Consider the following 26631-nt stretch of genomic DNA (forward strand, 5'->3'; position numbering starts at 1 on the left):
ATTAGAAGGAAAAAACAGGCTGATCAGATGGGGACCTGCAGCTAGTGCTCTAGATTGGGTGTTGGTGGGGGGGGGGGCGGCTTTGAGCCGATGACATTCGAACTAAGACCAGAAGAGGAAGCCATCTGGGGGAAGAGCATCCCAGGCAAAGATCTTGAGACGCGAACTCGCTTGAGGGGCAGATGGCAGAACAGAGTGGCGAGAGCACAACGAGTATGGAGAGGTAGACAGGACTCCTAGTACCTAGTGAAAAAGTGAATGAAGCCCAAGGCGAGGCCCCGCCCAGCCCCGGGGGAGTGATCCCAGGTTGGCGCAGCCCCGGCCTCTCGGCGGGGTGGGCGGGGCCCAGAGCTGGCCCACCCCTGGGGGCGGGGCGGTACCTGGGGCCCCGGCCGGGGGCGGGGCTGCGGACGCTCCCCCTTCTCTTCGTTCCAGCCGGCGCAGGCAGCCGCCTCGGCAGCAGGCGAGCTGCGGCCCCGCGAGGCCATGAAGGTGAAGAAGGGCGGCGGCGGGGCTGGTACGGGGGCGGAGCCCGCTCCAGGGGCCTCGGGCCCGAGCGTGGAGCCCAAGCCCGAGCCTCAGCTGCAGGAATCCGAGTCGGGGTCCGAGTCGGAGCCCGAAGCTGGCCTGGGGCCCAGGCCGGGGCCGTTGCAGAGGAAGCAGCCGATCGGGCCAGAGGACGTGCTGGGGCTGCAGCGGATCACCGGCGGTGAGCACCGGCGGGGCAGCGCCGCCCGCGGCGGGAGGGCGGGAGGAAGAGAGCGCGGGAGGGGGCCCTCGCGGAGCTCGGAGCCTGGGCCCCCGCCCCCTTTCCCGCCCTACCACCTCCCGCTACCTCCCCTCCCCCACCCGGGTGCCCCTCGCCTGAGTTCCCTACCCTTCTGCTTACGAGCGTGAGATTTCCATGTACCCTCTTCCCTTGATCTGCTTGTGCCCACTTCTTCTCCCTTTAGACATTTATTTTCAGCCTACTCCTTCCTTCCTGAGGAGGCCATCCCCCTATCCCATGGTGGAGGTCGGGCAGCAGCTGCAACTGTGACCCCTTCCCCATGGAACCGTCACAGCCCTTTGAGGATTTTCTCTGCAATAATGAGGATGGGTGCTAAGTGCTGTCTGTCCTCAGTCCCCACCCTGGAGGCTAGGCAGAGGCTGAGTTACTTAGGTGACTTTAAGACCCTCCAGTCTCCCTGACCATTAAATGCCCTCACTTTGGGTCCCCCAAGGAAGTCTCCCGCCATCCTCCAGCCCCAGGAAAGGACCTGGGCAGGAAGCTTCAGTGGGTTGGTCTGAGCCCTCTCAAGGGAGTTACTGCTCCCTGCACCCTCCCCCCTACCGCCTTAGCCTGTCTTCTTCCGGGAGGCCTAGTCTCTGCTGTGGTTTAGTTTCTGAACTGAGCTGCCTGGGTGGAAGTCCCAGCTATGACATGTAATTGGCTGTGTGACCTTGGGCAAGTAATTGCACCTCTCTGACCATGTTCATCTGTAAAATGGGGATAACAGCACTTACTTCATAGGGCTGCTGTAGAAACCAGTTTTCTGATTTTGCTTAGTGCCTGGCCTGCTGTGTGTGCTCTGTAAATAGGGCTCTTTTGTCAGTAGTACTGAGGGCCCCACAGGACTGCTCACGGCTGCTGCCTGGAGGCAGACAACTGGGCATTCAGGGCCCAGGAGGAGGTTACCACAGTCAGGGAACAAGGGCTAGGAAGCCTCGTGCCAGAGGCAGTGGCTGAGCCTCAAAGAACAGAGGCATTTGGAGAGGGAGTGGCCCTCTACCTTAGCTTCATTCTTCAGTAATCCTGCTCCAGCTCCCTCTGCGAGAGCAACTTTTGGAACCCCTCACTAGTGCTGGGGGGCAGGTGCTGGAGTGGGCCTGAGCCCTGGAGTTGGGAGAGCAGCAGAGCCCGAGGCTGCCAGCTGGAGCCGTGGAGGGGACTGTAAAGGCAGGTCTAGCTAGGCCTGTGCATTTGAGTCCCTGGGGGACCAGCTTCTCCCTCCTCTCAGAGCCATGCAGCAGCCATTCTTGGCTGGGCCCCCAGAGCACTGAGCTGCCTTCCCCAAGCAGACAGTAGCAAAGGGAAGGGCCCTAGACTAGTCTGATGTTCGTGCCAGTTGAGCTGGAACTGGTAACAGCAGCATTTAGGATGGGGGCAGAACTTACAGGGTTTGTGGAGGTCAGGCTGACCTGTCTGGGTCTTCGGTAACGTTAGAGGTTATTTTGCGACTGTGGGGGCGCCCAGCCCATGTCACTGCCATGTGTCCCCTAATTTAGAGGAGATTCAAAGCCCTAAGACATGGGGCATCTGTGAGGAAGAGCAGGGGAAGGGGCTTCCTGGGAACTCTTTACTCTCTAGAAGCTGAGAACCAGGTTCCAGGGATCTCTATCCTGGCACCCCCTGGTCTCCTTTGACCCTAATCACACAGTCTGAGTTTTGCTCCTCCTGGATTATTGGCCCTGAATCCAGCTTAGGAAGATATTTGTGGCAGAAGGCAAGGGGGTGACAGTTGTGTTCTGAGCCTTCGGCCACACTGCCCCTTTATCTGGCCTGACCCTGGTCCCAGGCCTCATCCTTCCCTTGGCAGAAGGGAGGGTGTGGGCGCCGTGTTCTGAGCCAGGGGCATCCCACTTCCCTCACTTCCTCTAAGGACAAAAGGGCTGCTAATTCAAGGTGTGGTAGAAGAGACTGAGGGCAGACCTAAGAACTTAGCCTGGCATTCAAGGAGAGGCTCCAAGAGCACAAGAATGTGGAGAAGAAGGAAGGACATTCCCAGGAGCTGGAGCTGGGCAGCTAGGATTTTGCTCCCAGTTCTGCTACCTCTTTTCCTTGTGGCCCGCACCTTCTTTCGGCATCTTTGGACTGGTACTTACTTTCTGTTTAAATAAGGTGTGTCGAGGGTGAGGTGAGGGCTGCTCACTGGCATTCCTCCTCCTCTCTCTCTCCACCATGGATGGTGGTTGACAGGCCAGGGATCTAGCCTCTCCACTTAAGCCCTGCTGGACCCTAGGATGCCAGGAGGCTACCAGGAGGGCTTCCTGGAGGGGGCCGCCCTGGGCTTGGAGAAGAGAGAAGGACTTTACATTCACTTCCTCTTCCTGCCCCAGAGGAATAGGAGGTGGCCCAGGGGCCTGGAGGGTGATTTCCGGGCCTCTGTCAGGGAGGATGTGATGGCCTGCCGGCTGACAGCACCAGACCTACCATTGCTCCTTTCAGTTTGCAGGGGCCTCCCTGAGCACCTACAGTTGTTGCTGGACCAGGTCCTGATGTTCCTAAGCAAGCATCCTCAGCCACGGCTCACCACTGTGTCCCGGTTCCTCGTCTGGGCCCGAGGACTCCCTTTCCCCCACGCACACACCCACTTCCTGGCTTTGCTTGTACTCTTCTCTCTGGGGGTGGCTCAGAGCTCAGGTTAGGTCAATGAGCTTTGAGGGGGTTCCCTCCATTTGCTAAGACTTCCTCCCATTTGGAGATCAGCAGGGGATGGGAGCAAAGGTGGTCCCCTTCCCCCAATATTCCAGGCTCTGGGCTTGAGTCAGCAGAGCTTTGGCTAAGCTGCTTAAGGGAGCTGGGCTTATATAAGCCTCTTATGGGGAGAGGACAGGGTTGGGGGGGAGGAACCTCAGAGGGGTTGTTTGCCTGCCCTAGCACAACCTAGGTCAGGGAAGTCCTTGCCTTGACACCTCCTAGAGGTAGCACCAGGGGCAGCTATGTGGCGGGGGTGTGAATGTTCTCCGGGGAAGTACTGTGTTTCTCCTGAGGTGGAGCTGTGTCACCCTCTTTAGCACGAGGTTCTCAAAGGCCAGGGCTGTATCCCTCTTTAGCTGGGGTTCCTTGTTAGGTTGGAGACCCATCAGGCTCACAGTCACTGAGCTGGCCCCACCAGAGCAGAGGCTGAAATAAGGCCCCACAACTCCAGGATGGAAAGGAGACTGAGTAGGGGGGTGACCTTGTCTTCTACCCTCCTCCTTCACTCTGCCCCTCCCTGACCTCCGAGACCTCAGAGGATAGAGCTGTTTGTCCCTCATTAGAAGCTGGGACTCCGTTCTCTCTTTCTGGAAGGCAATGACCTTCTGGAATCAAAGAAAGTGGTAGTTAGTCTGGGGTCCCCCAAAGACTGAGCTTGGCAGCTGGGGCTTCTGGGCGGGTCCCTTTTTTACTTAGCTGCCTGTCTTCCCTAGACTACCTGTGCTCCCCCGAGGAGAATATCTACAAGATCGACTTCATCAGGTTCAAGATTCGAGACATGGACTCAGGCACTGTCCTCTTTGAAATCAAGAAGCCCCCAGCCTCAGGTGAGTGGTCTGGCTGGGTGGGCCATCAACAGAAGGACGAGGTAGGCGAGGGCTGTGAAGCAGGTTGCCCAGGGACTCGTCAGGCAGCAGAGGAGTCAGAGAAGAGCTGGGGCTGGGCCTCTGCTTTTCTTTCCCATGTGTTTCTGGGGCTGGACATCTTGGGTGGACAGTCTGGCCCCTTCGGTCCCTGCCAGCCTGCCCTCTGCAGGCCTTCCTGGGAACTGCAGTCCCAGAGGCCCCGGGAACCTCAATTGAAATTGGTGACCTGCTGACCTAGAAACTACCCCCCCTTTCCCAGGGTGGGGAACCAGTGGCCAAATGTCTGAATCCTCAAAGTGCATCAGAATCTCCTGGGGGAATTTTTTAAGAATTCAGACAGATGGAGGTCCTGGGATGGGAACCCTGGGTGGGCCCGGGGCCCTGGCCTGAAGCCCTCTGAGCCCCAGTTGGGGTACATTACAGAGCGGTTGCCCATCAACCGGCGGGACCTGGACCCCAATGCTGGGCGCTTTGTTCGCTACCAGTTCACACCTGCCTTCCTCCGCCTGAGGCAGGTGGGAGCCACGTGAGTCACTGGATGGAGGTGGGGTGGGAGGTGGGCAAGGGCTGGGGATAGGGGTGAGAGTGGGGAATGAGTTCTTACTGAGCCTTTCTTTTTGGGGGGTGGTGTCTGTCTGGAGCCTTGCCGCCTGACTTCAAGGCCAAGCTCAGGTCTGCCCTCTCCTGTCTGCCAGGGTGGAGTTCACAGTGGGAGACAAGCCTGTCAACAACTTCCGCATGATTGAGAGGCACTACTTCCGCAACCAGCTCCTCAAAAGTTTTGACTTCCACTTTGGATTCTGCATCCCCAGCAGCAAGAACACCTGCGAGCACATCTACGACTTCCCCCCTCTCTCTGAAGAGCTGAGTGCGTGGGAGGGGCCGTGGGGGGCTGGGGGTAGGCACAGGGAAGACTAGAGAGACCAAACTGGCAAACTGGCGGGGGAGTGTGGTTCTGACCCCTTTCTCCTACCCTGGGTCTCTTTTGTTTGGCTGCCATTCCTATGCCACCGGTAGGGAAACTGAGGTTCAAAAAGGCTGGGGGAATTCTGTGAGGTGGAGGGAGGTCTGAGGTTGTTCAGCTTGTCCCCATCCCACAGTCCCAAAGCCTCCTTGGCAGGGGCCCCGGCTCAGGGTCCTGACCTTTGCCCCAATTGGCGGGGCCTCTCTTGCAGTCAGTGAGATGATCCGTCACCCATACGAGACACAGTCTGACAGCTTCTACTTCGTGGATGACCGGCTGGTGATGCACAACAAAGCAGACTATTCCTACAGTGGAACACCCTGACCTGCAAAACCAGCCCCCCTGCCCCAGGAGGGTCCTGGGCCCTTAGCTGTGTCCTCCCCAACACTCATCTCTCAACCCGAGGTCTTCTGCCTGGGGAGTGGTCCGAGAGCCCTGGACCCCCAAGTTGGCGATGGGAGGGAGGGTACCTGATGTCCCCAGTCCAGGTCTCTGAAGCCTGTGGGGTGGGGGTGGGGTAGGAGGGCTGTCTGCCTCCATGTCCAGGAAGGCCTTCTAGAAGAGGAGTAGCCAGGACTTCCGGACAGCCTAGCTGGGCCTCTGGGACCCAGGTTTAAGAGTAGTGTTCCGCTATCCAGGCTTTGGCAAGGTCAGGGCAGGGACCTGTTCCCTGTTCCTTGCCTGCTACCAACAGGCTATTTAGGATATCCACTGGAGTGAGGGGCTGGTCTGGCTGCCAAGATTCCTAAGGGAGCCAGGACCTGGCCCAGCCCCGGCTCCAGCCCTAGCCCTTACCATCGGGGCCCGAGCTACTGCCCAAGGTGTGGGGGGGATCCCTCCAGATTGTGGCCTGTGATAGGGCCTGGACCAACTGTATATAGTTTTCAATAAACTCTCTCCTTTTCTGTTCTTTGGCTGTGAGCCCACATGTGTGTATGGGGAAGGGGTGGAGTTGGGGGTGGGGCAATAACATGGGCCCCAGGTCATCCTGTCCACTAATCCTCTATACCCTGGTGTCACACTCAGCATCTCGAGTCAGCATTTAGCATATGTTGCAGCCAGAAGGGGTTTTTCCTTTGATAAAGATGGAGACCCAGACTGTGAGAAGGCAAGCTTTGTCCCAAAGTCATAGCCAGCTCTGGCAAAACAGAGGCTGGGACAAAGGCCCTCAACTCTAGGGTAGACGGAAGGTGTGTGTGGAGGGGGTGGTCTGGTTCTTTAGAGCACCTTTCCCCACCCAGAGACCACTAGGACTGCTAACTGGGTTGTGCACTGAGCCCTCATCAGAGAGACAAGGTGGACACGGTTTTGGCTCAGGTCCGGGGGAGCATCCCCTGGCCTGGCCAGCGTGCATAGGACGCTGCCACTGGCCCCTAGCACCACCCCAAACCCAGAAGAGCACTTAATTTCTTTAGTGGAGGAAACGGAGAACCGGGGGTAGATAGAGAACTCACACCCTACTGTTCTCAGGCACTAATTTAGATATGCCTGGTAGACCACCCTCTCTGGGCTGAGACTTAACTCTAAGATGCCTATAAGTGCCAGGATTCCTCTAGGTTCCTTGGCTCCCTGGCTGGGCAGCACTCTGGGAATTCTAAAATGAGTGAGACACGAACACACACTTGTTCCTAGGAATAAGATGGACTGGGCCTGCAGGGAGGGGAGTGGGAGTCATCCTGTTTGGAGGGATCTGGAGAGACCCTTGGAGGAGACATCTGTTCCCAGCAGGACCACGGACACTCAAGATGATTGGCTGGAAGAGGCGGGATGAGCGTTGAAGCATAGGGAACAGCATAAAGCAGGGGTCTGGAGGCAAGATGGATCAGGTGTCTAGGGGAAAGTGGGTATTTATGATGTGAAAGGAAGACCGGTCTTCTGGAGCCTGTAGTCCCGGTGATGAGACTTCTCCAGGGGAAGGTGGGAGGGTTAATCAGGATGACCCGGTCAGATTATCTCTGGCCACTGAGAGAAGGCTGGATTTGAAGGAGCGAGACTAACAGCCGACACACATTGAGTGCCAGGCCTGGGGCCACGTGCTAACTTAGACTGTCCACAGTTGCTTCTGAGGCAGGCACTGTTATTATGCCCATTTCACAGGAAGTGTGGACCTAGAGGGATGAATATGTGTGGCCGAAACTGTGTGTCTATTCAGTGGCAGGGTCATGGGTCTAATCCCACAGTGTGGCTCCAGATCACAGACCCTCACGGCAAGCAGAGGGGCCCTCGGGAGGGTGGTGCAGGAATTTGGGCTGACAGCCAAAGGGAACCTGAACTCGGTCAGTATCCACGGAGATGGCGAGAAACAGATGAAGTGGAGATTTTCAGAGGGAAGATTTCCAGAACTGGCGGCTGATGGGATGAGATGGCCAGAGACAGGAAGGAGTTGAAGCTGAAGCTTGGTCTGGGGCCTGAATGTCGGGGTGGGGTGGGGAGTGGGATAGCTGTCACAGGGCTTGGGAATCCAAGTTGGATCAGGACGGGGGCTGGGGGAGATGATGAGTTCATGTTGGGACCTGCTGGCATGTGCATACAGATGTCCTGAAGGAGGTGACCAGGAAGAGACAGGAAATTCAGGCCCTGAGACCAGGAAGTGGGTGAAGGCTGGAAACGGTGATCCTTGGAGGTCACTGGCCACAAGATGGATGCTGAAGCTGCAATGATGGCTGAATTATGGGGTTGGCCCTCACACCAAGAGTTCCATGTACTTTGGGCCTGGAGGAGGAGTTCCGGCTAGGAAAAGGCTTGGCGCCCTGTCTCCTTGGAAGTCTTCATGTCTCTGGCACTGGTCTGCTTCCAAGGGTGCACCTTGCGGCATCTGGTTCCTGGCACTTCCCCTGAGAATGTAGAGGGTCCCTGGGCAATAGAAGGAGGGAGAAGACGGGGTAAGGGTGAATCTGGTCCTGGCTCTGATGTTGACGAGCTGGAAGGTCCATATGGACCTGGCCGGATCTGGCCCTCAGATTTCATTTCTCTGCTGTGGTCCAGATTTCTTGGCTTTGACTCTTCAGGAATTGTCACATGGACCCTGCCACTGGGTCAAGCAAGAAAGCCCGAGAGACCCACCATTTGTGCCTACCCAGGCTGGCCATGATATGGTGCACGTTAGGACTGCCAAACCCATGATGAAATATTGAGATGCTTCCCTTCCAATGGTAAAAAGTTGCTAGCTATAACCCCCAGCACCTTCCTCTCTGCCCCAGGCTCTCCTGTTAAGAGCCACCATCCATCCCTCACCACCCTGTTAATGAAAACAAGGGTGCTTTACCTTTTTGTGTGTTATGGTCTCCTGAAGCCTAGAAACAGTAAGGGTCTTATGTGTACAAAATATACGGTAATCCTAAGTATTTTAGGTATTAAAAACTGTGTAATAGGAATCTACGTATCTATTCTGCGATATCTGTAATATACTATGAGAACATCTGTGATTTTGAATCTGCAATTTCTCTACCTTATGACAATGTCACAGATTCTTCTTCTTCTTTTTCTTCTTCTTCTTTTTAAAAGATTTTTATTTTATATATTTGACAGAGAAAGATCACAAGTAGGCAGAGAGGCAGGCAGAGAGAGAGGAGGAAGCAGACTCCCTACTGAGCAGAGAGCCCGATGCGGGGCTCGATCCCAGGATCCTGAGATCATGACCTGAGCGGAAGGCAGAGGCTTTAACCCACTGAGACACCCAAGCACCCAGTCACAGATTCTTCTATAGCTATTGTGATTTGTGGCTGACATTTGTAATGGAGGAAAATGCTAAGCTTGAGGTTGAGATGAGTGACATTGAAGGTATGATTTCTTCATCCAGCTTTTTAAGAAACTTTATTTATTTATTTATTTATTTATTTTAAAGAGAGAAAGAGAGAGAGCGTGAGCAGGGGTGAAAGGAGGAGCAGAGGGAGAGGGAGAAAAAGAATCTCAAGAGACCTTGCACTGAGCACAGAGCCTGAAGCAGGGCTTGATCTCACGGCTGAGGGGCCGACCGAGCCACCCAGGCACCCCTCTTCATCCAATTTAATGAACCCATGAACTAACCAATTTTAGAACCCTTATGTTTAGAGCCACTCAACACCCCGCCCCCGCCAGAAAGAAAAGGCTAACTCCCCCAGAACAGAGCACTTCCAGACCCTGCATCTGTTCAGCTCACATCTTCAAACGGTGACTGTTTGTTGTGAGACGACCAGCAGGGGGCAGCCTATGAATGGGAGAGCGGCTGCAGCCCTTTCAAGTTTAAGGGCGGGTCTGGTTACAAAAACAAACTCAGAGACCCCAAATTCTGTTTGCCACCTGCCTTACTCGAGTGGGCGCCAACTGCATTGTAGGTAGGCTCAATGGGCCCACAGGACTGAGGTTTTACTCTGGAGGAGATCTTGATCTCTGCTCACCTCTGGAGCCGGAGGTGTAGGGTAAGGGGTTCACAGAGAGTCTCCCCCGGCCCCTTCCCTCTATAGTCAGGGCTAGGCTGAAGGAGGTGGGTCTTCCTTCTGGGTGCACCGGCTGGCCCTGTCTCCCCCAGCTGCCCACTGTGCCCTATCCCTCTAGTTCTGGACACAGGCTCTCAGGGAGGGTAGAGGCTGAGTAGGGCCCTGACCCCCCAGAGACCACCTTCCAGGGCCAGCAGTGTCCGCAGCACCGGGCTCCCTTCCAGTCACCTCACCCGTGGAACCCGTAGCCCCCACCAGGGAAAGATGGAGGACAGGAAGTCATGACCTGGACAGGGAAGTGACCCCTTCCTGTGTGAAGAGATGGTGGGGCTCAAGGAGGAAAGCAGTGAATCTCAGTAAGAAGGGGTTGAGGGTGGGAAGGGAATCCTCTTCCTTCTTAGGGGCAGGAGAACTGCTTCCTTGGATCTTTCTGGACGTTCTCCTGGGAAGAGGCCCCGCCTACCTGCCCTCTCGCCCTCCTCAGGTTGGTCCAGAAGTCTTCCTGGGTGCATTACTCATTGGATTTGGAAACTTCACAGTACAGAATGAGGGTCGGGGTGACATCCCAGACCAAGGTGTCTACAGAAAGGCCTGGCCTTTCTGCCCAGGGAGGGGGAAATCTGGAAATGAAGCCTCAGGAGCCAAGACCACAGGCACTTGCTTTATTGTTCTAGGTCAGGGGAAAACTGCAGGCCGTCTAGAGATCTGCTTGTGCCTAACCAAGCCCAGGCCAACCTCTGAGGATTTCTGTCACCCCTGGGTGCAGGGTAGGCTGAAGCTCCCACTCAGTGGGGGTTAGACTCTCCAGTAGGGCATGGTGGCTGACCAGGCCACATCCCCAACTCTGGGGTACATCGTGGGTCTGCCAAACAGTCAAAGAGAGGGGGGTGTCGGCCGCCACACACACCCTCTTCCCACCCCTGCCAGCCTGTGTCAGGCTCTCCTTCCCTGAATGCCCAGGCTGCCTGGGCCAGTGGAAAGTCATTAGTAAGTTGGGAACTAAACTACATGAAGTTCTTCCAGAGAAAGAGTGAGATTGTTGTGCTCTGGAGAGGCCCTTCCAGAGCCCAGGGCTGGGAGAAGAGGACACTCTGAAGTTTCTGAGGGCAAGGGCTTTTCCAAACACTTTGTGTCAGAACTGGGCTCAGTTTGGTCCTGGGGTGGCCGTTACCTCTCCTGTGTGGCATTCTGGGGGAGGTCAGACAGAGCAGACACTGAGGCTGGGTGGAGCCTGGCCAGGTGGGTGCCCTGAACAGCAGCCCCCTGGGGGACCCACAGACAACTTGGGGAGAGGCTGTACAATGACTCCTCCCTGACAGGCTGCTGGGATGGAGATGGGAGAATAAATACAGGGGCCTTCCGGGAGAGAACATGTTAGAAGGGGCCAGGCCCGCAGAGCATGCGGACATCAGAAGAGGGTTTCTGGGTGGTCTTGGATCTCACACAAGGACCTGGGCCCTCAGCTGTCAGCCACGTCAGAAGTGGAGTCAGACTCTCGGTGATGTAGTTCTGATTCTTCTGGATAGTAGGTATGTGGGTGCGTGTGGGTTTGATTTGACTGTGTGTGTGTGCACACATATTATGCAGGACGTAGGTGTAGATGAGTGTGAGCTAGGGAGGGTGTGTTCTTTCCTCGCCTGGACACTCGGTCTCTGGGGATCCTGAGTGAGGAGCTGGCTCCCCAGATGGCAGAAATGTGTGAGGGGTGGCATTGGGAGGTACCTTCTTCACCCCCAAGCTGCCAGCTGACAATCAGTTGGCTTGGGGGCTTAGGGGACAGGGCTGGTTTTCCTTCCTTGACCTTTAAGGTGGGCCCCATGTGGGCGGCCAGCGGGGATGTCCAGGCCGGATGGAGGCCAGAGTGGCTGCTGGGTGTGGCTCAGGCTAGGGCCATGGGCTTGGAGCTGGGGCTGAGGTACACAGAGGGGCCGGCAGGGGCCGCGGGGGGTGTGGGCTCCAGCTCCATGAAGGCCGAGTAGAGGGTGGTGAGGTGCAGGTCACCCAGTGCCCCGGAGGCCCCACTGCCGGGTGGTCCCAAGTCGCTGGCCCCGCTGCCTGTCTCTGCCAGACAGGGCCCTGGGGGGAAGCCATGGGGTGGGGGAGGAGGTGGTGGCATTGAAGAGGATGTTGGAGATGAGGTCACCAGTACCAAGGGGTCAAGGGCCAAGCTGTCATCCTTCAGCTGTTCCCACAGGTTTCCTAGTTGGGGGAGAGAACAGGAGTCACTGGGAGGTACCGAGGAACCCTGTGGACCCCCACCCCTTGGCTCTTACATGCTAAAAAGACCATTGTTGGGGTGACCTTGACCAGGGAACAGACTGTTGGCACCAAGGAGTTGCTGGAACCCTCCGATTCCTCTGCCATAGCTTAGATGATCTCCGGGGCTCTTATTTTGCAGTGGGGGTGGGGAGTAGTCAAGGACTTGAGAGCTGGCCCTTTGAAAGGAGGGATGTCTGTGCTGTGCACGCCCGAGTTAGCCTGCAGAGGGGGCCCTGGTGCTCTTCCCCCTGGCTCGTGCCCAGGCTTCCAAGGAAGGCAATCTGCAGTCAAGACCAAGGATCTTCTAACAGTGCTCCTTGGGACCCGATGAAGTCCTCCACTGCAGGCCCCAGGGAGAGCAGAGCCTGGAGCAGAGACTCTAGGGAGAAGTCATTGCTGCTACCCCGTCCTCCTCTCTGGGCTGTGGGATCTGCATTGTTGCAGGCCAGGGCCTGGGCATCAGGGCTGCAGGGATGGAGGAAGGGGGTCGGACTAAACCCCAGACTGAACTTGGCTGCTTGGGTTCCAATCCTTAATCTCCTTCTTCCTAGCCAAGTAACCTTGAATAAATTACTTAACCTCCATGTGCTTTTGTGAAAGGGGTTTAATAATCCTTCCTCTGGTTCTAGAGGCCCAGAGGAGAGGGGGCCCGTGAAGCTGATGGTCCCCGGTGAGCGCTGCTCCCCACTTCTGGCTACTTCTGGGCTGAGGCTCTAGCTGTGCATTCCCTGTTTACCAAGACCTGGGCTCCAGGACCAGGAGCTCTGTGAGGGTCAGCAGTCTCCAGCTGCCTATGGATGTCCTCACTCACCCCCGTGCTCCCAGAGGGTCTGAGGCCTGGGTCAGCCATCTCCTCCAAGCCTCCCGGGGCCAGGACCAGGGACTGGGCACCCATTGGCGTTTAGGTCTGAACGGATAGACTTGGCTGTGTGCAGAGATGGGGCGGGCAAGGTGGAAAGGACTTGATAGAACCTCTCCCCAGATTCCTATCCCGCAAATCTCGGCAGGGCCTGCCTAGTTCTGAGGTTTTGCATTCTTCCCCGGGGGGAACACCTCTCTCCTTCTGCCCTAAAAGATGAATGAGAAAACGTAGCCGCTTCTTGGAATGTTCAGATGGGCAATCGCTCACAGCCACTATTCAATGGCACACTGGACTCTTTCCCAGCTACCTGGAGCTGGGAGTGGTTTGATGATGGGGTCCATTGCAATATGTTCAAGGGTAGCAGAAGGAGGGAAGTGGGGGCAAGGACGTTTCTCTTTGCCCCTTGGCACCCCTGGCTGGCTAGGGACTTCTTCGTTTCAACTGACCAGAAACCCGGCAGCTAGCTAGGCCCCAGCCTGGAGACTTGGAGGGGATGGGCCACACCATCGGACGCACCTCTCCAGCCCTTTCCCACCTTCCCTTTCCCGCCCCCAGCTCACCCTGGAAGTCAAAGTCGGTGAGAGAGGGGTTGATGGCGTCCAGATCAGTGCCAAGGTCTCCGTCTGGGAGCAGAGGGTCCTGCATGGTCCTGGCCGGGGAAGGCTCAGCCAGGAGCTTGGCACTGTGGCTGGGTGGGGTGTTGGCGGGCAGAGGCGAGTCTTGGGGTGTGCCTGGCTGGGCCCGCAGCTCCAAGTGCCCATCCGGCTGCGGGAACAGCGGCTGTGGAGGTCCGGGAGGGGGCAGGCCCGGTGAGAGGTGCGAGTATGTCTGCCCATAGCAGGAGGACACGTGTCCCCCAAGTAGGTCCTGCAGGGGGTTCTTGCCGGGAATGGGGCCTGGAGCTGGGTGGATGGAGTGCAGTGGCTGGGAGAGCCCAACTGGAGGGGCCAGAGGCCGGATGGGGCCTGAGCTGGTCAGCCCAGGGGGTGGGCAGCCCAGCAGTGGGGAGCCCAGCTTTTCCCTCTTCTCTCCAATGAGGCTATCCAGCTCTTCTGCGAAGGCCCGAGAGAGAAGAGAGAGGGACACCGTGAGACCTCCCTTTCCCCACAAGCCCTCTCCCCAGCCTTGGAGCCACTCAGACCTTCACTCATTGATAAGTTCTCTTTGCTCAGCTTCTCTCCCTCTCCCCCTCCCCTCTACTGTCCCCCTCGCCCTGCTCTTAGGTGCACCACGCCCTTCCTTGCGTTGCCCCCCAGCCTCTCACCCGGCTTGGCCATGCTCTTGCGCACGGCGATAGGGTCTTTCCTCTTCCACTTCTGCAGTTCCTCCTGCATCTTGTCGATTTTAGCCGGATTGAGGGCCCACAGGCAGCCCTTGCGAGAGGAGCTTCCCGATTTGTTCTCTACCTTCTCAAAACATTTGTTGAGAGAGAGATTGTGGCGGACAGAATTCTTCCAGCCATCGGGTGCCGTCTGCCGGAGCAGAGCAGGACAAGGTCAGGGGCAGGGTCAAGTAGCCAGAGCCAGGTCTGGGCTCCAGAAAACTCCTTTGCCCTCTGGGCACCTGACTGCCACCCATTCCAGGGCTTGTCGTCCTCCTCAGCACCCAGCCTGCGTCTGGCACCCTTCCGGGGTGGGGCAGGGGTAGGCAGGAACCTTGGCCGCAAATTATTTTCACCTAAAATCTGCCTTCACCCCCACCGCTGGCCGACCCTTCTGAGGACTGTCGAGGTGATTCGTACAGGGAGGGCCCGTTCCCTGTCTGGAGCTGGACCATCCCCCCCCACCCGGGTCTCCAGGCCTGTGCTCCGAGCCCTGTGCCAAAAGCAAACTCACAACACCCAGGTCTCCCCCAGGAAGCTAGGGGATGATCCTTTCCCTGGGGGCTGCCTCATCCCTGCTTGGGCAAACCCTGAGGTCGTATTTGGGTGTGTGCCCGTGTCGCATATATGTTGTGTGTACAGCTGGGTTTTGGAGAGAGAGCGAGGTGTGTGTGTGTGTGTTCGGAGTTGGGGGGGATTGGTTATGAGTCTGTGTGTGCTTGTGCCCCTAAATATGTCTCCCTGGTGTGAGCCCGTCTCTGGGGTGTGGGCCTGTGAGTTCCTTTGAGTGCAAGGATGTGCGTGTGAGAAAGTCTCCCTGGGTGTGTGGGGGAATCCATGACTGAATGTGGGAGTGAGTGTGCGGGGGCCCCGGTGGGGAGGCCAGCCCTAGGTGGGGAGTGGGGGGGCTCGTGCCAACAGAATAAACACCCATTAGGAGGCCCGGTCATGCCACCAGTGCAGTAATTGTGCCCAGGGAGGGTTGTAAAAACCATTAGGCTGACTCAGTGGGGTGAGAGGCGGTGGCGGGGGTGCCAGTGGGCTCTCCCCATCCCCCCACCTCCAGCTCTGTCCCAGGCTCTGTGACAGTCCTAAGTCCAGCAGTGGCTGACGGGTGGGCAGAACATCGGCTCCAGCCAGTGGGGCCCCCACACCCTCAGCCCCCGTCCCTTTTCCCTTTCAGCTTGCAGTTTCTGCTTAATGAGGGGCGGCCACGCCCTCCTCCCCAGCTCACTTGCCCCAGGGAGCAGCCGGGCTGAATCACGCCCCACAGAACTGGGTCCTGATGCCAGCGTCACGGCAAGTCGCTGGCAGGAGCTGCTGGATTCTTTCCCAGGGGCAGCTGGCCGGGGGTAGGGGGCTGGTGGAGATGACCCCCCTCAAGGCTCTTGGGGTTCAGGAGGAAGGATTCTCGAGTCACCAGACCGGTCAGCTTGGGATTCACCTTCAACTCCCACGACAGTCCGTACTAGGAGTCAAGGCTGTGTCGCCTGATGGGCAGAGTTAATGTGCACTGGGCCCTTTTATGGGCCCATAAATCTGTGACTTTTGGGATGCCAGGGCACCCCCCCACCCCAGCCACTTCCTGTTTGGAAGAGGGATGGTCAGCAGTAGCAATTATGCCCAGTGGCTGGACACTTCCCCAGTCCCGTAGCCCTGACTCATGGGGCTACAGGACGCCCACCTCCACTGCCTGGGGCATGAGAGCTACCCACCCTAGGGTCCACTCTGTTCTTGTTGGGAAAAATGACCCTTCAAATGAAGAGTGAGCGATAAAGGGGGCCGGCCTTAGGTAGGTCAGAGGGGAAGAGTCAGAGTTGGAGGGAATGGATGAGCCAACTGGTCCAATCTGACCATTTTACAGATTGGGAAACTGAGGTCCAGGGAAGAAGGGGCCTGGCCCTAGATCACACAGAAGACAGTGACAGAGCCCAGACTCCAGCTCTGTCCCCTTATGAAGGGCCCTGCCCAGGTCACCCTATAGAGCTGGCTTCACTACTGGGGCCCGTCCCATCCTCACAGATGCTTTCTCTCTGAAGTCAAATGTAAACTCAGGAGTGAGGGAGTGATGCAACTGGCTAAGAACAACAACTAGAACCAAAAAAAAAAAGTTGTTAGACTTCTTCACTCTTCAGCCCCATAAAACAAGGATTACACGGCTCCCAGGAAAAATAATTAAGCCAGGAAGATGAGATGCAGGGAGGGGCTGGGGGCCAGGCCAGGAGTTGGCAGGGAGGAAGGGCTGAGAGGAACAGGGCAGGGCCCTCACTTCCCTCTCTCTGGCCTGGCCCTTTGAAGCCCTATATAGGACCCTCCAAAGGCTTTGGGGTTAGGGAAGCTCTTGTCTCAGGATCTGTCGGGATATAGAGGCAGCCCTAGATATTGGCTTTGATGCTTTTCAGATCTCGGAGACAGCTCCCTTCCCTCCCCCTCTCCATTCCAGAATCTCTGGTGGATGACGGTACTTCCCCCTTCCCTGGCCAGACCATGCTGGCCAGCTGACCCACTCCTCCTTTGATCGTCACGTGGCAAATTCAAACTTGTTGGAGTATCAGGTTCAGATTATCCTCAGGCGGGACAGTTGGGAAGCCAATGGGGCTAGAGACCACCTTCCGGCTGGTGGGAGCTAAGTTCTGGACCTGGGCCTCAGCTCCCACTTTTGGCCTGGCTTGCAGATGAGATTAGATCCATCGGAGTAGAGACCTCAGAGAAGACACTCCTCACATACAAGCTCTGATCTCCCTTGCACCCACCCTGGAAGCAGAGGTCTGTGCTGGAGGGTATGGGGGCACATGCCGAGAACAGAACTGGGTGATGTGAAGCCAAACAGCTTGAGCCACCAACCCATCCCCCCTGTTGTGTGACCTTGAGCAGGAGGAGTACCCTGTTATGTGTTTGCCTATCTGGAGAGAAGGGCATCTGTCCCACCTCTAAGGAGGGAACCTGATAGAAGCCCCTTCCGTGGATGACAGGAACTAGAGGTTGCACATAGGAAGGTCAGGTGAGCCACCGAGTTCCCTGAGACACATGAAGACCATGAAACCCACACCCTGCTTTCTGGCAGCACTGCTGCAGAGCCTGCCACCCACAGGGACAGATCTTAATCTCTCCCTGGAAGGCAATGGGTCCTGGGGTCCCTGCCTCCCCTGCCCCCTGGCTGGCTGGAGCGCTTACTCTGATCCCTCTAACACTACAGCCTTCTCGGGGGCAGGGATGGGGATAGCCTCTCATTTCTTCCCTAGCTTTCTCTCTCCCCACTTGGTGCAGGTGGAGGCTTCTTGAAGCCCATCAGGACTGACATTTCCGCTTTCCACCAGCATGAGGTTGGATTCCAGCCTGCTGTGCAACCTTGGGTGAATGGCTTGAGCTCTCTGTTCCTGATGCAGAACTCTCTCGAGAGGAAGTGTAGAAAAGAGGAGGCAAGTTCTCTCCTGGTTTTCATTCTAACCCGTGCTCTACCTTCCCGCTGAACCTTCTGGCTCAGAGAGGCCTGGCTCACCCAGGACTCGGGGTGGGAGGATTCGGGTGGATCTTTGGCTCACCTTGAAGTAGGGAAAGTGCTCCGTCATGAAATTGTAGATCTCGCTGACAGGAAGGCTCCCCGTTTTACTGTTCTTAAGGGCCATGAAGATGAGGATGCTGAAGGCAGAGAACAACCTTGAGGGTTTGAACTTCTGAGCAGACAGGGAGTTTCCCCCTGACCTGCCCCTCCCCACCCCCTGCCTGCCCTTGCTAGAGTAGTTGAGGAGAAATAATCCACTGTGGATTTAGGTGAGAGGCTCTATGATGTTGAAAGGAGAAAGGATGAGAAGGTGTCCACTGACATTGGGAATTACTGAGATACAAAGGTCTTGTGGAATCTGAGAGATCAGGGTTGTCATCCTGGCCTGGCCACTCACTAGCTGTGTGACCTCGGGTGAGTGCCTTAACTTCTCTGAACCTCAGTTTCCTCAGCTTTGAAGTAAGGAAAGTAATAGCTACCTCAGAGTTGTGAGGATTAAGGATGATACCTTGAATATAGAAGGCACTCGTTAAATGGAATCTGTCATTACCAGTCAGCCCTCAGCCAACTGCACGCTGAAGGGATGGAACTACGGTTTCTTGAGCCCCTACAGTGTGCCAAGCGTATTCTCTCACTTAATCTTTCCAAAGGCCTGAATCTTGCTGTTCTTTTTCATTTTTTTCTTAAACAGAAAGATTAAGGAACTTGCCTGAGGTTCACATCTAGTCAATTCAAGAGCCTGGACCTGAATTCTGTTTTGTTGGCCTCCGAGGATGGGGTGTGCTCTTTTCTGTGCCCCACCCTGCCTCCCACAAACCCCTTCTCTGTGCTCGGGGCTGCTGTTTGAGTTCCTTGTCCTTTCCTGAGCTTGGACACTGGCTGATGACCTGATCCCATGTGGGGCCTGGCACACAGGAGGTCAGGTGTCACTGTGGATGGGAGGAATGAAAGCTCAGGGGAAAGGTATTCTAGCTGGGCTGGGGGTTGTGGGCTTGGCGCTTATAACCCCAGCCCCAACCCTGCAGGCGCTGGCTGCCTGAGCTGCATCTGTAGACCTCATTCCTCACTTATTTCCAGGAGAGCTTTGGGGGTTGGTCTTCGCTCTGTCGCTAGGGCTGAGCCTCCCTCCTCAACTCTTAGTCCCAGGCCCTGGACCCCATGAGGCCAGAACTTAGGGGGCTCAATCTCAGGGCACCAGCCTCTGCTGAGCAGAGCCTCTGACATAGCTCCACGGGGTCAGACAAGGAGGTCAGAGGTGATCTAGTCTATCCGCCTGCCCCCATTCAGGAGTCTCCTCTCCAGCATCTTCTCGAAGCCTGCTGGGTATGATTTCCATCCTCTGCCATCATCTTGTACCTTGAGGATTCTGTGCCTCAGTTTCCTCACTGGTCTCTTACCCCTCTGCCTTCCACCCCAGGGGGGCCGGGAAACATACCTGTAGGAGTAGATGGGTTTGGGGAAGAGAGGCTGGTGCCCATCCGTGCTGGCCTGAGGTGCGATCCGCTGGTATGGATAGTGTGAAGAGCCCAGGTAGGGAATGGGGTAACCACCACCACCTGGTGAGTACTGTAGGGGTCAAAAGGGCAGAGTGGTTGCCATGGTAACCGGTGTTTCCCAAGGTGGGGGAATCCCATCCCCCACACCCCATTCACATACATCCAGAGAGAGAGCTGAGGCTAGATTCTTCTCTCCCTGGTTACTGGCTCCAAGAGCAGAGCCATCTGAGGGGGCTGGCCAAGGGCGTGGACATCTGAGGGCCTCTGAGGAGATCCCCATCCCCAGATGTGAGATCTCAGAGGCTTCAAAGCTCTTCTCCTCCAGTTCCTTCCTCTAGGCCATCCAGGTCCTCCGGTTGCCATGGCGATGGGGAAGCAGCCCAGATGGGCCAGAGAGTGTGAGGCCCTCCAGACCTCCCCTCCATTTCCAGAGCAGCTGGGTCGGAAGTGGGGTGTCCAGGCCGGGCACTCTTTTTCTGGGCACTGCCACCTTTTATGAGTTTCAGTGGCTCTTTGAAAGGGCCGGTCATGGTGGTGGGCAGGTGGGGGTAGGAGGTGATTTTACGGCAAAGGGAGTGGCTGCGGTGCCAGGGGTGGTGTTTTATGGGGGCAAAGGGGGTAGGAGACTCTGACTCCCCCATGTGCTCCGGGCTGAGGTGCTCTTTCCAGGTCACCGGAGAGACACTTGGTGCCTGAGTCACCCTCTCTGCAGCCTCTATAAAGCCCTGGGTGCGGCCATCTTGTTGGGGGGGGGTGCGGAATGCAGAAGGCATCAAAGCAGGCTAGGCACCGTGAGGCCACTTGAGGTCTGGCAGCCCCTGAACCCCGCTGCGGCTCCGTCCCTGATGGGCCAGGCTGCCTTGGGGACACCGCCTGCCCCAGGTCAGACTCTGAGCCTCAGGAAGGCTTTAGCCATTCCAGCTGGGCTCCTTGTGGCAGTGAGGATGACCCCTCCTGGTCTCCCTTGGTGCCCCTCCATCTCTTTCTTGCCTCCCTCCCTCACGGCAAGCAGTCTGACCACCTCCCCCACGGTATCCTCCCCCCGCAACGTGCCTGCCTCCCTGGCTTGGCCAAGATCAGGGCCAAAGCTAAAGAGCCGGGAGTAGAACCTGCTCCACAGGCAGGTCCTGTCTCAGCGCCAGGCTGCAGGTGGATGGAGCTGGGCGCTGGGCAGCCACTTGCTCCGTCTTGCCCGGTGACTCCTGGGATCTGCCTGGCAGCTCTGGGGCTCTTTTCTTTCTCTTTTGTAAAAACCTGCATCCCATGCCAGTGTGGGGCAATTACTTGGCATCCTGGCCATGTTGGAGGAGCTGAGGCTGGGCCGTGGGGTGGGCGAGGGGGGAAGGGCCAGAGATGATGGGGTCATGGAGCCTTCCAGGTGGGAAGGTCCCCCAACCTCCATGCCTGGTCCTACCCTGTCTCGGTGAAAGGGAAGTTAGGGGACAGGGCTCCATAGTAAGACAGTGGCAGACCCAGGCGGGAGCCCATTGTTGCCTTTCTGCTCAGTCACCCCACACATTCCTTTTCTCTTGGTCCCTGTCTTTGTTGGGATCTCCTCCTCTCTCTCTTTTTGGTTCACATCTGGGATGTGCCCCACTCTCTTTCCTGAGACTCTCCATCTGCAACTCTCAGATGAACCCCACCTCCTCCTAGAGAAGGGCGATTGCTTCCTTCCCCAGGGAGTCCTGGCCCCCCACCCCAGGAGGCCCTGGACTCAGGCGGCCTCTCCCTGGGGATGCAGACATGCACACTCACATCTCATACTACATGCACACCTCATACCATCACACCTCATACCACATAGTATCCTAGGGCCCACCTGCCCCTGACCCACCTGATGGAAGGGGGGCTGGGAGGGACAGTACAGGTGCTGCAAGGGGGGCTGGTAACAGTACATCCCAGGGCCGGTCTCCAGAGCTGGGGGCTTGACCTTGATTTCTGACCCCTGCTGGAAGGCAAAAAGCAGATGATCAGGTGAGGCCTTGGTTTTCTTCCTCCCTCCCTTCTGTGGCTTTGAAACTTGTATGAAAGCAACCTCTCCTCTGCTTGCCCCAAAGCTTAGTCCTAGAGACCAAATGGAGAACAGAGAAGGTCAGGGATTTTTTCTGAGGGAGCTCAGCAGGTTAGCCGTGGAGCTGGAGCTGGAATCCCTAACCCGCACCTCACTTCAGGTGAGAGGCAGAGGGCGAGCTGTCCGGGTCGGGGTTCGGGGTGGGGGGACTGGCGGAGATTTGACAATGGTCACAGTGAGGTGGGGTGGGGTCAGAGATCTCTCTGGAATAACGTGAAGATACAGGGCCTGATCCCACGCATCAAGCCTGGCTTGGGGTCTGCTCGCTTTCAGAGCTGCCAGCCTCCCCGAGCAGGTCTGTGAAGGACACCTGGAAAAATCCCACTCTAGAATTCCCACTGCAGAGCCCTAGCAGGGGGAGCACAGGAAGTGGCCAGACAGGTTGGCCCAGCTGGTGACCCAAAGCCCCGCCCCTTCTTCCTTGGCAAAGCGCAGAGGAGCTCTGGCAGGCTCCTTGAAGGGGGCCGATGAGTCCTCCCCACTCTATCTCCCGGCCGTCCTCAACTCAAAGGCCTTTGCGGCCTGCTCCGGGGAGTCTCCCTCATTGCTGGTCTACTGGAGCCCCACGGCTGTTTTACCCTGGCACAGAGAACCTGGGTGCTGGCGGCTAGGCTCTGGCTCTCCACGGGGAGTGAGCTCCCCATGGGGCCTCCAGAGTCTAGCACAGGGCTCTGCCCTGAGTAGAGTCAGAGGGAGTGCACAGCTAGGTAGGTGGAAGGTGAAGAAGCCTACTCTTCCTGGGCTTCCCGGGGGCCTGGGGAACCAGCATCTGGGCCCCGAGGATCGAATCAACTGTCAGCTTTCTGGATGCGCCCTGGGGTTGCTGATGCAGAGATATAGCCATAATCATAGAATCTCAGGCCTGGAAGGGCCAGCAGCACGAGGTCCAACCGCCTCATTTGGAAGATGATGGGGCTGTGCCCACAGAGGGGAAGGGACATGTCCGAGGTCACCCTGTGAGGCGACCAGCTAGCTGTGGTTCTCTGGGCCCAAGCCCCTCTTCACTGCACAGGAGGGAAGGGAGTGGGCTCAAATCTCAGCCTCACTTCCTATAAAGCCAAAGGACATCTTGGGAAAGTCACTTGATTTCTATGGAATGTCAGTTTCCTCAGCTGCAAAATGGGGATAGTGGGAAGTCTTTCGAGAGTGGTCATGAGGATTAAATGGAGCACTTGAGAGACAGCCTCTGGCACCATGCCCGGGGGTTGGCAGCAAGTGGATTTGGGGGGCAGTAGCTAATATGACACCCTCACCATGAGTGACTGTCACGTTCAATGGGCCTGAGGAAAAGCCATCCAAAGGGCCCCAGAACCAAGGATCCTGTCTTGGCTGCTACTGGTAGGTACCCAACCCCTTCAGGCTTTGTTGGGGTGGCTTGGGGATGGAGTGGGAGCCTGTTTGAGAATAAAAAGTGAGGAGAGCTGGTGAGCATCTGAAGCAGGCACAACCCAGCCTGAGCCCACTCGTGCCTACTCTCTCAGGGACCTCCAAACCCCCCTCTAACTTTTCTCTTCCCAGGGCAACAAGACTAGGAGGCAGTTCCTCTTTTTACATGAGGCCCAGAGAGGTTAAGTGACTTGCCCAAGATCACACAACTAGTGGGTATGACTGTGGTATGACATAGACTGCCCACTTTCCAAGGTGCTTTCAAGGTATTTCTATGAATATACCCAGGCCCCCCTCTCTGGGCAAAGAATAGGGTCCGGAAGTGTCCTCTGAGAAACCGGAAGCCCTCTCTCAACCCGTGTATGCTGATGTTGGAGAAGGAACCCTTCCGTGGCTCCTCCCTAAACCCTTTCTCTTGGTCTCTGGAATGTGTTTTTCTTCTCACATTTGCATATGGGCAGGTAGGTCTGGCTGGGGATTCTTAAACAAACAGAGAAGTCACACGCAGGAATCCTGACTCAGGAGCCTCTGGGAACCTGCCAGCTTCCTCAGCCTGACCTCCTGCCTCCCCTCACCTTGGCCCCTCCATGGCCAGGGCAGGTCAGCATCACACTCCCCTCCCCCAGATGGCCTGGAGGCCAGAAAGAAGCTGAGACCCCAGCTCTCTGAGCTTGCTGCTTCCCTGGAGCCCACAGACCCTAAGTCCAAGATGGGGAAGGTCTGAGAAGGGAAGGCGGAGTTTGATCTCAGAGGACTCATCTTGGGCTTCTGGGAATTAGGACCCCTTGGGGTGGGTGGGATGCCCACCGGCCACTGGTACTCACCAGGACTTGGGGGCTGTGCTCTTGGCTGGGATAGGGGAGCCCGTTGCTCCAGGCCTCTGCTGAGAAGCCAGGCAGGAAGGCCTCAGCCTCCCCGACATCCACGGGGATCTCCTCGAAGGCCTCCAGCGCCCCCGGGGTCTTAAAGGAGTGTCCATCAAGGGCCAGGGCGGTCTGGGCCTCGGGGAAGACGTCCTCATGGAAATGTCGCTTGTATGGGTGGTAAGGCCCATGGCTGCCCTTGAGGAAGCGCCCAGGGCTGCTTGCTGGGCCCTCCTCAAAGCCGAAGCTGGGGTACTTGTCTGAGGGTGAGAGCCGGAAGGGGCCCGGGCCTGGGCCGGCTGGGCAGTGGACTTGCTCGGGGCCTGGTGATGCGACGCTGGGGCTCTGTGGGGGCAGTGAGGGTGCCCTCTCTGGGGGGCCGTCGGGCACAAATGATGAGCAGCTGAAGCCGGCAAGCTTCTGGGGTGGACAGAGGGTAGAGAGCCTGTGAGTAGAGGCTGGACCAGAACCCTACTCTGGGCTAGGGCAATGGGGTCTGCGGCTGAGCTCTGGGTGACCCCCAAATGATTGAGGAGACATAGACTGCCCTTGGAAGCCCTAATCTGATGAGGGCACTCTGCTTCTGGAGCTGAGGTGCCCCAGGTCAGAGAGATGCACAGCCCTGCCCTGGGAAAGCCCCAGACGGAAGGGATAAGCAGAGGTGGGGATCCGAACCCTCTGGATCTTGGAGTCACTGGGTAATTTGCTCACTGCTGGAAGGGACAAGGCAGATCCCAGGAGGTCCCCTGGGGTTGGGGGGGACTGGTCCAGCTGCTGCTGGGCTGTGTTTGGGCCCAGGCGCTGGGTACTTACGTTCTGTGAGGCAGGGGAGCCTGGGAGGCCCGGTGCCTGCATGAGGTCCCCCTGGGGCTCGCCCTCCAGTCTGGCGGGGCCGGGCAGTGTGGAGTCAGACTGCGGCGGGAGTAGCGACACCATCACCCAGTCCTGGCCTCGAAGAAAGCCGGCTGTGATGAGAGTGAGGACTAGGGTCCTGGGGTGACCAACCCCACGCTCACACCCTCTACTCCCACCCCATCCCTGGGCTGGTGCCCTCACTCCAGCCGGACATCTGGCAAGACAGAGACAGACAGACAGACAGACAGGCAGAGAAACAGACACAGTGAGAGACACACTCGAGCCAGAAGGAAGCAGATAAACAATGAGAGACAGAGGAAGAAAGCACAGAGGCAAGACTGGAGAGAGAACAAAACACACCAGGGGGCAGGCCCCCTTCCCCCTACCCTAACCCCCTTCCCCATGAGGGAGAGTTGGCTTCTCTGGAGCTCAGCTGCGGTTGGTCCCCTTGAGACCCCGCCTCTGGCCCCCATCTCCCAGAGAGGGACAGGACTAGGTGACCATTGCCAGCTGCCTCTGCTCAGGGGCTGAACAGGTGGCCGGTCTGGAGAGAAGGGGACTGGAGAGAGTGGGTCAAGCCCTGACCCTCACACTTCTCATGCTGCAGGTGACCGAGTTCTCTGTAGAGGTGGGACCTGTCACCGATGCCACTTCAGGGACTGGCATGCCCAGGGTGCCCCTGGGGACTCGAGGAGACCTGGCCGCCTGGTGGTCCTGTGAGCCTGGCCTGGCCCCGGGGTGCCACCACTGGCCCACTGGGCGATGTTCGGCATGGGCTGTTCCTCCTGCCGCCTCCAAACTGCCTCTTATACCTATGTTATATCTATGTATACGAGAGGCCCTAACCTCTTTTATTTTATTCATTTTTAATATTTTAATTTCGGGATGCCTGGGTGGCTCAGTCGTTAGGCATCTGCCTTTGGCTTGGGTCATGATCCCAGGGTCCTGGGATCGAGTCCCATGTCGGGTTCCCTGCTCAGTGGGACCCTGCTTCTCCCTCGGCTCCCCCTGATTGTATGTGTGCTCTCTCTCTGACAGGTGAATGAATGAAATTTTTTTTAAAAAATAAATTAAAAATTAAAAATTTAGAAGAAATTTCATTTTTAAGTAATCTCTACACCCGACTCAGAGCTCGAACTCACAATCCCAAGATCGAGAGTCACGTGGTCTAGTGATAGAGCCAGCCTGGCGTCCCCAGGCCACTGCCCTTTCTGAGTTTTGGTTTCACTATTTGAAAACTAGGGCCTCGCAGTAGATGATAGCTTAGGACTCTTTCAGCTCCCACTTCTAGAAGTATAGAACCTTGTCCCCGGCACACCCCAGAGGTTGAGAGGACTTAGGTCCAAGCCCTTCCTTGCAAGCTGTGTCAGGGAAGATCTCAGAGCTTCGACACCATCATCGACAGAGCGGGGAGAGAAGTGGGGCCTCCCACCGAGGAATGCTGTCATAAAGGAAATCACACACAGGAACCATTTTGCACAGTCCCTAGCATATCCTAAGTGGTCTCCAGATGCCCACTCTCGTTATTAATATCCTTATTAGTACAGCTTTACTATACTCAGCCTCAGCTTTCTGCCTTCCTTCCCCACCACCTGCCAAGGACAGTTCCTCTGGAATGTTCTCCTCTTTGCCAAGTGGTCTCAGATAAAGCCTGCCATTGGCTGAGGGCCCGCTCTGGGCTGGCCTCTGTGTAAGCGATTTGGAAAGTTTTTCATGGGTTTGTCAGAACAAACCCATACGGAAGGTTTAAGCCCACTTTAAGCCCACTTTACAGCTGAGGAAATTGAGGCTCAGAAGGGTTACACGTGGGATGCCTGGGTGGCTCAGTTGGTTAGGCAGCTGCCTTCGGCTCAGGTCATGATCCCAGCGTCCTGGGATCGAGTCCCACATCGGGCTCCTTGCTCTGCAGGGAGCCTGCTTCTCCCTCTGACTCTGCCTGCCACTCTGCTTGTGCTCGCACTCGCTCTACCTCTCTCTCTGACAAATAAATAAATAAAAATAAAATCTTTAAAAATAGATAAATTAATTAATTAAATAAATTAAAAAAAAAAAAAGAAGGGTTACACGACTTGCCCAAATCACACAGCAAATCCTTAATAGAGTCAGGATTCGAACCCAGCTCTGTTCGCTGGGCTCCTCGTATGGTTTTTTCATTTGGGTGGGGGGCCAGACTGAGAGTGGGCTGAGCTGGGGGGGCCAAAGAACAAGAAAAGTGTGAAGTTCACGCTCACTCCCTCCTACCTGACACCTCTGCAAAGCAGATCAGGGTAACTGTGCATTTCCCAGACTGAGCTCTCTCGGGACTGCCCTG

At 56.8% G+C, this 26631-nt stretch overlaps 2 protein-coding genes across 5 annotated transcripts in view; one reads left to right on the plus strand and one right to left on the minus strand.

Annotated features, from left to right (window-relative positions):
* Nucleotides 1-440: 440 nt before the first annotated feature.
* On the plus strand, nt 441-6199 carry UNC119 (unc-119 lipid binding chaperone). Its single transcript, XM_044248316.1, has 5 exons — nt 441-709; nt 4174-4287; nt 4750-4852; nt 5022-5194; nt 5502-6199. Exons 1-5 carry the CDS (start codon nt 487-489, stop codon nt 5612-5614), a joined length of 726 nt encoding a protein of 241 aa, XP_044104251.1. The 5' UTR covers nt 441-486; the 3' UTR covers nt 5615-6199.
* A 4172-nt stretch (nt 6200-10371) lies between these two features.
* Nucleotides 10372-26631, minus strand: part of FOXN1 (forkhead box N1) — a 28221-nt gene continuing 11961 nt past the window's right edge. The window contains exons 2-9 of one of the 4 annotated variants that reach the window (XM_044250475.1): nt 24279-24410; nt 23427-23882; nt 20980-21093; nt 19085-19215; nt 17690-17786; nt 14091-14298; nt 13387-13878; nt 10372-11904 (exon numbers count right to left, since the gene is read on the minus strand). In XM_044250475.1, coding sequence (XP_044106410.1) covers nt 11585-11904; nt 13387-13878; nt 14091-14298; nt 17690-17786; nt 19085-19215; nt 20980-21093; nt 23427-23882; nt 24279-24401 — 1941 coding nt within the window. In that variant the 5' untranslated portion in view covers nt 24402-24410 and the 3' untranslated portion in view covers nt 10372-11584. Of the gene's footprint in view, nt 11905-13386; nt 13879-14090; nt 14299-17689; nt 17787-19084; nt 19216-20979; nt 21094-23426; nt 23886-24278; nt 24431-26631 lie in introns of all 4 variants that reach the window. The other 3 variants (XM_044250474.1, XM_044250471.1, XM_044250473.1) reach the window with 3 other exon arrangements.

This window comes from Neovison vison, chromosome 5, assembly GCF_020171115.1.
Source record: "Neovison vison isolate M4711 chromosome 5, ASM_NN_V1, whole genome shotgun sequence".
In the NCBI taxonomy this organism is placed as follows: domain Eukaryota; kingdom Metazoa; phylum Chordata; class Mammalia; order Carnivora; family Mustelidae; genus Neogale; species Neogale vison.

Excerpts from the sequence above, each read along its gene's own strand:
- UNC119 (XM_044248316.1), top strand. The coding sequence starts at position 487 with ATGAAGGTGAAGAAGGGCGGCGGCGGGGCTGGTACGGGGGCGGAGCCC. Across the intron at positions 4,288-4,749 it reads CAAGAAGCCCCCAGCCTCAG|AGCGGTTGCCCATCAACCGG; the intron begins GTGAGTGGTCTG and ends GGTACATTACAG. Across the intron at positions 4,853-5,021 it reads CTGAGGCAGGTGGGAGCCAC|GGTGGAGTTCACAGTGGGAG; the intron begins GTGAGTCACTGG and ends CCTGTCTGCCAG.